This window comes from Meriones unguiculatus, chromosome 2, assembly GCF_030254825.1.
Source record: "Meriones unguiculatus strain TT.TT164.6M chromosome 2, Bangor_MerUng_6.1, whole genome shotgun sequence".
Taxonomy (NCBI): domain Eukaryota; kingdom Metazoa; phylum Chordata; class Mammalia; order Rodentia; family Muridae; genus Meriones; species Meriones unguiculatus.
Window position 1 is genome coordinate 177329937 of NC_083350.1, and position 12178 is coordinate 177342114.

General features: G+C 34.1%; 1 protein-coding gene across 1 annotated transcript in view; it reads right to left on the reverse strand.

Moving 5' to 3' along the window:
* The window catches only part of Si (sucrase-isomaltase), an 89933-nt gene that overhangs the window by 40761 nt on the left and 36994 nt on the right, over positions 1 to 12178 (reverse strand). The window contains exons 17-23 of the mRNA XM_060378437.1: positions 11245 to 11361; positions 8889 to 9043; positions 7645 to 7729; positions 5910 to 5966; positions 3679 to 3803; positions 2156 to 2244; positions 235 to 284 (exon numbers count right to left, since the gene is read on the reverse strand). Of these exons, the coding sequence (XP_060234420.1) occupies positions 235 to 284; positions 2156 to 2244; positions 3679 to 3803; positions 5910 to 5966; positions 7645 to 7729; positions 8889 to 9043; positions 11245 to 11361 (678 nt within the window). The remainder of the gene's footprint in view (positions 1 to 234; positions 285 to 2155; positions 2245 to 3678; positions 3804 to 5909; positions 5967 to 7644; positions 7730 to 8888; positions 9044 to 11244; positions 11362 to 12178) is intronic.

The following is a 12178-nucleotide window of genomic DNA, read 5'->3' on the forward strand; positions in this document are numbered from 1 at the left end:
CAGAAGGACAAAGACAACAATGCATGCATGTTTCATTATAAATTTAATCTAATTTAGTTAATAAAAAGTTTTGTTTGCTCATGATGAATAACACAAATTTAACAATTAATTTGTCAATTTTTTATGCTGAGTTTTTTGAACACTGCATAAAAATTTAAGTACTTCCCAGTTGTAGCCTATAATAAATCATAAACTTAATGTTTACAATACATTTATTTTCCCCAACATACTTACATTAGAAACTGAAAATTCATATAGTATATAGTTTCCCTTTTGGATGGTATCTAAAATTTAAAAATAAATAGTTATCAGATAAAACTGAACCAATTTTTTTCTTATTTTCCATTTTATAACAGTCAGTTATTTTTAAAATTATAATAATAAAGAGCTGTAAACAATTTTTATTTTTACATTTCTAATAACTAGTGCTAAGGAAAAAGGGCAGAAAATTAAAGTGACTTTGCTTGGGCAGCTCCAAGGGAGGCTGAAGAGAGGCAGTGTGGTAGCTACAATGTGGGGGAATGGCCCTGATCCCTCAGTCCTACCCAAGCAACTGCAAGCAACTAAGGAATGCTGAGAGTGGGAGAAAGCATTCTCCAGGGAAGAGGACAGTTACTGCTTATCTTCTACCAAGTGAAAACGTATATGAACACGTAAGATGATACATAATGAGCAGAAGATAGTCACACACACAAACGAATCCATACACACATATGTATGTATGTATGTACGTGTGTGTGTGTGTGTGTGTGTGTGTGTGTTTATATATGTAAGCACCAGAAATCAGTAAAAAAAAAATTAGGCCATGAATTTAAAAGAGAACATGAAGGGATATATGGGAAAGAGTGAAGGGAGGAAAGAAAAAGGAGAAATTATATAATTGTAATACAGTTACATTATAATAACAAAAATAAAAATATCATGTACAAGTATCTATTTTTCAAATAAGTAAGATATTAATTTTTGATATTTCATTTTCTTATTCACAAAGTTATTAAATATATTATCCGGTTTAATTTATCCATATGCAGAAAAATGATCTAGAAATCCAGAAAGAAACAAAACTTATTCTAGTCAGGTGTATTGACAAAGCCTTTAATGTCTGTTTTGGAGAGGCGGGGAATCAGAATTTCACCCAGTCTAAAATACGCAGGACCCTCTCCCCACTAATAAAGCAATAACAAAAGAATACCATGTTATTATCATTTCCTATTTCACGCTATGTTTATACCCTACGTTCTACCTACCTAAAAATATACAATTTTATGAAGAGGTGACCGAGTAGAGTGACATAGCAGAGTTATAGTTCACATCTCTTTATTATTTTTCATTATGTTAGATAAGAGAATAAATCTAGAGTGCTGCTAAAAACTAGATTTAATCTGTAAATGAAGACAATAATATCTGTATAATGCATTGGCTAAAACGTTCTAAAATAACTGTTATAAAGAAAATGAAGATAAAGATGAAAATGTGAAGGGAAGTGAATATAATAAAATTTAAGGATATACGAGTTCAAAGTAAAACTATATGGTATTTGTAGACACATATAAAACTGTTACTATCTAAGTGTCCCATATTAAAATGAACGAATTAGCTATTTTTCAGGATAAATTTAAAGATTATTTAAATTTAAAAACATAAAATTAATAGGGATGATTTACAAAGTTAAATAAAATGTCTCATGATTGTTTTATTAATTATTTAGTTTGTTTCTGGTTGCACTAAATTTTCAAAATATAAACTAAAGGCGTGTGAATAGTGGTAATTTAATTTCTTTAGCTTAAATGATTTGACACTAAATGATTTGACAGTGACATTAATAAAGTAAATAAAAAATAAAGCTAAAAGTATTGAGTTTACTTTTTTGTTTCATTAATAAAATTTTATGATTAAAGTTTACAATGAATTACCCAAAACATTTGAAAACATGATGCAATTCCTAAACTTGAAACTGACAAGTTACAATATTAATGTAACAAAAATTACATGCATTTTTTAGAGAAGTCTTATAATGTGCAGTTCACAAATTTGATATATTAATCACGTATACAAGTCAAATTTTATAAAGAAATACTAAAAATATCATTACGAATGCAATTTGTATGACTAAAGCTGAAACAATAAGTCATTAAGAGCACACTGTTAGACTTGCCTTTAGTTTCCCCATCATCCCAGAAGAAGTCTCCTTTTGCTGTCTGATTTTCATCTAATGCAACAATAAGGCCTAGAGGATTCTTACGGCTACAATGTAAAATGAGGTTTGTATAGAATTAAAAATCATTTTGTAATCAATCTGTAACTTATAACAAACATCTTTCAATCTGAGAGGTTTTAATTGATAGGGGAGGACCTCCTCCCCTTCTATCTGACCCTAGGGCAGAGGGGGAGAAGAGAAAGGGTGGGTGGGACTGGGAGGAGATGACGGAGGGGGCCATAGGGGGCCCAACAAAGTGAATAATTGTAATAAATAAATATATAAATAAAATTAAAATTTAAAAAGTTTTTAGCTGGTTATTAACATAAGAACACAGATATATATACATTTTGTTTTCATACTTTCAATAAAAATGCAAGTAAAGACAATTTATATGTATTTTAAAACATAATATGAATTATGATACTTTTTAGTTGTTGAATGATATCACATCTGCAAAATTTAAACAATTTTAGATTGTATTCAAAACTAAAAAATTAAGAGTGAAGAATCTTCAACTTGGGGTGCTGGTGAGATTGCTATGTGTTAAAACCTTGTGCTGTTAATGAAGACGCATATTTGGGTGCCAGCGCCAGTAGCTAGATGAATCACAGCCATCGGTAATGTCAGTATCAGGAATCCTACAGCTTCTTCTGTTTTCTGTGTGCACTTCATACATATTGTGCGCATAGAAACAAGTCAGCATGTATACATACAAACAAAATGTAAAAGTAAACAAATAAGCAAGAAAGCTCATTTCAACCAATATAATGGTAAAGTGAAACACATTGTCTCCAGTTACATGAAGGTACAGATATTCTGTCCAAGTTTCATCAACTTGACACAGGTTAGAGTCATTTGAGAAAAATGTCTCCATTAGATCTGGTGTTGGAAAGCGCTGTGTAAGACAAATGAACCCTTTCCTCTCCAACTTGCTTTTGGTCATGGTGTTTTATCATAGCACTAGTAACCATAACTAAGACAATGGTATTTTTAATTGTTGAAGAAATGTAAAATGACTTCAAAAATGAAGTCAGCTGTCATGGAAATGATTCATGAGGCCTGTTACACATCTTCATGCTGTATCACCATAAGAGAACACTTCTGAGGAGATAGGGTTCTAGCAACTGTTCCGCACATAACATTTTACATGCAGTACACATTAATGAAAGTTTGATTCTGTTGTTCAGGGAGATCTGGATGATGACTGATATTTCTGTGAACGTATTCATGAAACAATTTTACAAGTAATCAGTTCTGTAAAACCAATCTATGAAACTGCTAACATAAATGATATACTCACTAATATTTCTTCAGCAAATATTTTCAGAAAATAGGTACTGGGCACTGTTATTGTTGGGATAAAAATTGGTAAAACTGTGAGTCCGTACACACATGGAATCAGTAGTCTAGGCACCAGGAGTACTTTATACAAGACAACGTATGATGAACCAACATGAATGTATAATGGTCCTGTTTACCTCGCTGTGGTTGTTACATCAGGTTGTTGGGTAGGGATGACATAACCTCCTCTAAGATGTAATCCTATTTTATCTTCTGGAAGGTACATGTTAACCCTTTGTTTCCTCCATGGCCTTTTTTCACCCTAAGAGTTAAAGAATACATATTATTTTTATTGTTAATGCATGTTTTAAAGCGTTCTTGAGTTATACATTTTATTTACTTATCATTTATTTATTTATTACTATGGACAGAAATTAATTTTTGTTTTGTTTTCTATGCATAGGAAAATAAGTTTATTTTCTTCTAAAATATAAAATAGCATGTGTTGAAATGTTTTCTTCCTACAATAATTAACAATTACTCCCATATTTTATGCTCTCTTTTATCATGCTTCTAGTAATCATGTTTCTTCATTCAGACTGATATCTTTACAGAGAGTGTGTAGTATGCCATTTTCAGTGTGGCCCTGTCATTCAGCCGAATCTCATCTGGTCCTACCCACTATACTGCAGAAGACAAGCTTTCACTGTTTTAAATGTGTGAATAACAATGCATTGTATGTAGACCACATTTTCTTTATACATTCTTCAACTGGCATACATTCAGCTTGATTTGATATATTACTTTGGGAATAGTACAGCCATAAACATAAGAGTATATCATTTTGAAACATTCTGCCATTGTCACATAATTGAATCATAAGGCAAATAAATCTAGCCATAGATACCAAATGAACTCCTGTCCTATTTTACAGAAGGGAAGGTTAAGGGAGGTTCTGTAGGAGATACCAAAACACAGTTGATGGAAGAAGTAATAAATAAATACTATTTTCTATACCAGAGTAATGTAACTATTGTTCAAAATGGAGAGTCAGAATGACAAATTTCAATTACAAAAACTTTATAGCAAGAATAACTATTAGTCGAGAAATAAACAAAGGGCAATAAGAAGGGAGTGAAAACAATTATGATGTTAATTCTACTGGTACGGAATAGACCCATACAGGGAAACATTACACCGAACTCATATATATGTATATTTTGATATGTCAATCAAAGTATCATGTAGAGTGCTTGAAATGCAAGTATCAACTTATTTTTTCAGTATACATTGCACCCTTTTATAAAGTTATCATGTCACTTCATAAACATTGTAATTAAAATAATAAAGAAGTAATTAACAGGAAAATGATGCACACAAAGTTTGCTTGCCTTTAGAAAGTCTTTTCAAACATTCTTTCAAACAAAAGTCCTGCACAATCAATGTGTGAAAAAATTGTCACTTTAAAAATAATATGAATCTGAAGAAGTTTTAGAGACTTCATTTCTAAAAAAATTTAAAAAAATGAATCAAAGAATCGTGTTTAGGACTTTGCAAATGTTATTATTTTGGCTGTTCTAGTTGATCTTGAATATCATTCCCCCTATGCCCCTCCCCTAGTCCACTAATGGGGGAGGACCTCATCACCTTCTATCTGACCCTAGCCTATCAGGGCTAATTTTTTTGTTGTTAGGAAATTCTTTTAAAATTCCATTTATCTATCTATCTATCTATCTATCTATCTATCTATCTATCTATCTATCTATCTATCTGTCTATCTATTACAATTTATTAACTTTCTATCGCCACTGTAGCCCCCTCCCTGGTCTCCTCCTATTCCCACCCACCCTCCTTCTTCTCCCCAATGTCCTTTCCCTAGTCAGCTGATAGGAGAGGTCCTCCTCCCCTTCTATCTAATCCTAGCTTATCAGGTCTCCTCAAGGCTTGCTGAATCATCTTCTTCAGTGGACTGGCAAGACTGAACCTCCACACCCCCGCAAACCCTCTGTTCAAAGGATAACTTAATTTTTTTATTAAAAACATGTAAGCCTTCCTGGTGAAAAGACAAATGTAAATTATAAGAAAAGAATTAAGTAAGTTTCCATTCCTGTCTAATATATTTCAATAATTTTATTTAAAAACAAAGTATATTTGTTTGCCAAAACATAATTTCATGTTAAAAATCTGGTTCATGTGTAATGAAGAATAATTGCACACCAATTTTTATACAGGTCTGCAATTGGGAAATATTTTGACAGTAATCTCAACATTCTCAAGTATTCATGCACTATGAGTGAGGAAAAGGACTCATGTGCAAGATAGATAGATAGATAGTAGATAGATAGATAGATAGATAGATAGATAGATAGATAAATAGATAGATAGACAGATGACAGACACACACAGAAAGAATATCTAGGCTACTTACTGTTTCATAATCATACCAGATAGCATCAGGAATGTATGCACTCACGGTTGTGAGTCCCTGAATTAAAGAAAATTAGAGTAAATATACAAAATATTGAATATATTCAGAAGATATTAAACAGAGTTTTGAAATCCCAAAGCTTATTTTGGAATTATTCTTTTTTATTATTATCTTTTTTTTTTTTACAATTTATTAACTTTCTATGTCAGCTGTGCCTCCTCCCTCATCTTCTCCCAATCCCACCCTCCCTTCTCCCTCCCTCCCTCATCTCCTCCCATGCCTCTCACCCAGTCCACTGATAGGCAGGTCCTCCTCCCCTTCCATCTGACCCTAGCCTATCAGGTCTTATCAGGACTCTTTGCATTGTCTTCCTTTGTAGTCTGGCAAAGCTGCACCCCCCCCAGGGGGGGTGATCAAAGAGCTAACCACTGAGTTCATGCCAGAGACAGTCCCTGCTTCTCTTACTAGGGACCCAAGTTGGAGACTGAGTTTATGGGATTTATCTTAGCCGTGGTTTTAGGTCTATGCATTGGCCTTATAAAAACTGAGCTCTAGAAGCTTTGAAGAGAATGATACCCCAACCAAAGAAATCACAATTCTTAAGAAAGAACTTATTGTTTAGAGTTCACTTTTGATATTCCATTTTAGATATTTCAGGTACTATTTTAGATTTTCCATTTTTTACCAGAAAAAAATGCTTCTTTGTTATTTTGCTCCAGTAGTTCTGAATTATGAGCTTTCCATCTTCATGTAAAATACACACTTGTGTCAAAGGGAATAGTGCTTAGATGACATTTACATTTCATGTTTGCACTTGTATTGTTAAAAACCACATGTTTGCTTATGTAGAAATGAACATTTTAAAACACTAGAGTGTAGAAACAGGAGACACATATATCTCACTCCTCTTTTCTTTGTTTCACATATTCTTTTTTTAAGATTTATTTATTTATTTATTTATTTATTTATTTTAGGTATTATGAATGTTCTGACTGCATGTACACATGCAGCCAGAAAAGGAAATAGACTCCAGTATAGATGGTTGTGACACATGCATTGCTGGGAATTGAACTCAGGATCTCTGAAAGAGCAGACAGTGCTCTTAATCACTGAGCCATCTCTCCAGCCCCTTGTTTTACATATTTTTTATTATTATTATAATTTATTACAAATTATTCAATTTGGCTCTGGTCCCCTCCCTCATCTACTACCAATCCCAGCCCTCTCTCTTCTTTCTTTCCATATGTCCCTTTTCAAGACCTCTGATAGGGAAGGTCCTCCTCTCCTTCCACCTAAGTTGCAGAGATGATCAAAGAAGCAGACACTGAGTTCATGTCAGAGACAGCCACTGTTCCCCTTACTAGGAATACCACTACAGGCTCTTTTATATGGCAGTTTAACGCACATCTTAGAAAAATTTCAATGTTTATGTCTTCCTAAGTGTCAGCTAATTAATATTATTATAAGCTTTGATTGAATGTAATTAATATAAATTTCAATATAAATCTGATTTTACACAATGCCCTATGTTATTTATTATATATTTAATAATCTAAATGTATCAAAAACTGTGTAAGCCTCACATAACTTGGCCTTCTAAATTTCAGTGAGAGATTATGAACTTGCAGTAATTCATTGAGTATTAAGTGTTATCCATGTTCATCAAAACTATGTACATATTTGGCTATGCAAAATTTTCCTTAAGTAATAAATATAAAACATATGTAAAGCCTACCGGCTTCAAAACAGGAGTGATAAGTAGTGCAGGGCCCCATAGAAATTCCAGGTCCTCAATCCAGCTGTTTGGGTCTTCATAGAACCTTGGAACAATTAGTGCATTTGAGATGTAATATTACAAAAGAAGCAGAGCTTCTTATTTTCTTTATCTTTTCAGTTCTTCCTTAAGAATCATTATTTTAAATTTATTTTTAACAACTCATCGTGAAGCAATAGTTCTAGTGTAGTTGATATGACATACATGAAAGAAGACAGGCATAGAGGAAGAAATGACAGGTGTAAATTCTTTTCCTATTTAAAAACAACAACTTTTAATGCCTAATAAGCAACTTATTGCTTATTATTTTCTTATAAGGCAAGTTCTAGAATTGTTTCATAATCTGTTTTCAATATTTTCACCAAAATCTGTATGTTTAAAAGGAACATTTTTAATTTTCTAAGAAACATTCTCTTTGATCATAACATACAAGCATGTAGACACTGTGCAATTTTGTAAGTATACCTCAGTATTGATGTATTGTAACAATACAGCATTGTTGCTTTTTCAGTAATTTTAGGTTTAATATTTCTTACTAATAGGGTCTCCCCAACATAATTATATGTAGTTTCTGATAAATTCTCTATTTTATACCTTAATCTTGTTTAATTATGTTTAGGACAATAATTACACATATTATAAAAATTTCTATGCAACTACAAAATAATAATCTCAGGTCTACTTTGTATATTCCTTTATTATTAGTATTTAGCAAGTGTCTGAATATGCTTTCTATTATGATACGGTGTGTGTGTCTGCATGTGTATATGATGTGTTTATGTGGCATAATATGTTTAAGTGGTTTGCGTGTGCACATGCCTGTGTGTGCATGTATATGTGTACATGTACTTGTATATAATGCGTGTGTGTGTGTGTGCTGCATGCATATGAGTGAGCAAGTACACATAGCTATTCTCACATGTAGACAACACTACAAGTTTTCTTCCTCTATTTCTTCCTTGCCTTATTGCTTTGATCAAGATAGCTCACAGAATCAGTAGCTCACCATTTAGACAGTCAGGAAATCTGTTCTGAACCCCCCCTTCTATGCTCCCTTTAATACTGCAGTTATGTTCACAAGCAGCCATGTCTACCTTTTGGGGAGTCTTCTTGAGATTAAGGGATGTTGTGTGCAGAGCGAGATTTCCGAGACAGCTTTCTAAATCCTTACATCACAGTTCTTATTCAGAATTCTCAATACTCACTCATGAAGAAATGGTCTTGCAACCGTTTCACCAAACACGTGGGCTCTGTAGAACAGGGTGTAGAGGAAAGGTAGTAAAGTGTAGCGGATGGTTAAGTAGTGCCTGGATGTCTTTACCAAAAGAGAGTCTAGTCCAAAAACTGCAGGATCCTGCTCCTGTAGGATATTTAAAAAATACAAATGAGAAAAGAAAACGTAAGTAAACATTAAAGAAATGAACCATTTTAATCATTGTTGAAAGCAAATTGTTTAAATTTGAGCTCCTCTATGAAAAGTTGTGAATCATCCCTATTATGATATCATTATGTCTGAACGTGTCAGGTTTTGTATCTTCAGTTATATTTTAATTAAACTCTATTTTAAAGTATATATTTATCACTTAGTTAAAAAGTTTAAAAAGATGTAAAATAACCAACATAAGTTTTCAAACTCTCTGTTCCTTTGGGTTCCTTCTAATGTTTCATGTTCTCAAAACCTTTGCCAAATAATCTGTGGTATGTTCCAGTTATAATACGTACACTTGAATTTTGCTTAACTACACAGCATACTTTGACCGATAGCATTCATGTAACGCATTCAAGCACAGGCCTTAAATGTGCTAAAGGATTTCTCCTACACATAACCATTGACCTTAGAAAGGACCAAAATAATCCACTGTTCAGAAGCACAAGGGACAAGGTTTCCTGGTCAGTTAAGCAAACTTAAGCTTTGAGGTTCAACACTCCTCCTGAGACCAAAAGATTCTCTCCCTAGGAGACAACTTCCTCCCAGTGCCAAGGAGCACTGCAAGGAGAAAGTTTTGTTTACACAGTTTGCTAAATTTACAGTGAAATAATGCTTTCTGTTTGCTAATCCCAGCCACAGAGTATAGAGTGGGGCTGATATGGCTGACCCTTCTCTACATCCAAGACTCTTTCAGTGATCCTCTTCACTTCAACATCTTTCTCAATGACTTGGCAGGTTCTGTTAGAACTCAGCAGCAGGATGACTATCCCAGCCAGGTCACCATCCTTCTGTGAGCTTCAGGAGGCTCAGACCTGATCAGAGGATTGACAAATCTCAACACTCCATTGGCTCACGGTCATGGTTATTCTTCACACACATTTTACCAATTAATTGTTACTGTATTCTTCCTGACTTGCAATTTACTTTCTAGAAAACCCAAATGACTGCAGAATACTTGGATAAAACTCTCCTGTGGATATGGATTCTTCAGTATTTCCCTTGTGCTCCTTTTGGCTCTGCTCTCTGATGTTCCTTGCAGAGTGTGAACTCTGCAGCTGACACATCTCCATGAAACTAAGGTTTTGACTGAGTGCAACAGGCGAACACTGAAAACTGCCTTGATCAGCTTGTCCTTAACTGACTTAAATACAACTTAACTGTTGTATTTTGTTATAAGGCAAACTGAAACATGTTTCAGTAAGAATCCAAGACAAAAATATGATACAAATGCATTTTGCTTAGTGATTTCCAAGTTTGTCCACCATACACGTAAAATACATTGGCATTGAGAGGTGAATTTCAAACATTTATGTATAAAAAGTTACATACTTTTTGTGTTACCTTGTTTATATAAATGGAAGATCATTGTTTAAAAACACAGTTGTGCTTTCCACAAAATATTAGACCCAGCCAATAAAGGACTGGCTCAACTTGAGTCCCATGATATAAGAGAGATCCCACCCCTGACATTGTTATTCCGCCACTCTTGTAGACAGGAGACCAGCAAAACCAACCTCTGAGTGGCTTCACCCAGCAGCATATGGGTAGAGATTCAGAGAGACCCTCAGCCAAACATTAGGTGGAGCTCGGGAAATCGTATGGAAGAGGAAAGAGAAGGCTTGAAAGAGCCAGAGAGAACAAGGACGACACAAAGTTAACTAACCTGGGGCCATAGGGGTTCACAGAACCTGAATCACCAACCACAGTATCTGTGGGAGGGACCTATGCCCCCTTCTCCCCCTCTCATTTATGTAACAGAAGTACAGCTTGGTCTTCACTTGGGACCTCTAGCAGCAGGAGCAGAGGTGGTCTCTGACTCGGATGCCTGCATTTGGATCCCTTTCCTGTATTTGGACAACCTTGTCTAGCCACAATAGAAGATGCACCCAGTCCTACTTGATATACCAAGACAGGTTGATGTCCATAGACGGTCTCTGTTCTCTGAAAAGAAAGGGAGGAGGCATAGGGGGAGAGGAGGGGAGAGAAAGGGACTGGGTGAAGAGAGAGATGGGAAGTTCCAGTCCAGATTAATTAATTAATTAAAGTTAATTAATTAATAAATTAATGAAAAATAAAGATAACATAAATACAGTTATGTTGGTTTCAAGTAGTGAGGAACAAGTGTCACTTACCGCATAACCTTCTGCATTGTGGTTTCTAGAAAACGGATAAAAGGCTCCGAGTTGCATCCATCTTCTGCAGAGTTCTTCTGTGGTATCAGCTACAAATCCGCAGATGTCTGCCCCTACCTAGACAACAGTGTAAGGGTCACCACTGTGCTTTCCCTGGGCATGCCATGTTATGCAAAGAATAGTTAGTGTTGTTCAGGGTCTACTTATTTTATTGCCTTTATACACATCCTCTAAACTGATTTTCTCTCCACGTTTGAGCTTCCTTTTATATCTATCCACATCATCTTTATTTTCTGCTCCCAATCTCCTTCCTTTCTTTACTTTCCCCACCCAAAACATTCCCATTGCTCATTTTCAGAATTATTTTCCATAGTCAGGCTTCATTTTATGATAGGTTTGCATGAAATGCATCTCACCAGTGTTTAGCTTCATTTTATTTTAATTTAATTTCTCTGGTTTCTGTTTAAGCTGAGAGCTTTTGTAGTGTTTGAGTATATGCAGGTTTTTCTCTTAGTATTGCTTGTCAGACACATTTTTCAAAGTTCTTTATTCTTGTTTTCTGTAGATTTATATGAGGTATTATAGGTTCAATGTTAATCAATTAAGATTATGTAAATTGAAACTGTAATTTTCCTGTACGTTGGCTGCTTTCTACTTTTAATCTTAAAGATAGTTTTGATTAGCAAAACATTTGATTTCATTTTAGTCCAATTTATCTACCATTCCTGTGTAAACAGTGTCCATTCTATTTTGTTTGAGACACTATTTTTCTGACATGTCTTAAATTAATCACTTATGTTTTCTTTGAAAATGGTTGAACTTTATTCAAATCACATGCCTTTTATATACCTGGTACTAATTTTTTTAAAGACTATGTAAGAAATAGCAATGTGTTATTTTGTTCTCTAATGTGTAATTAATAATCCATATGAAT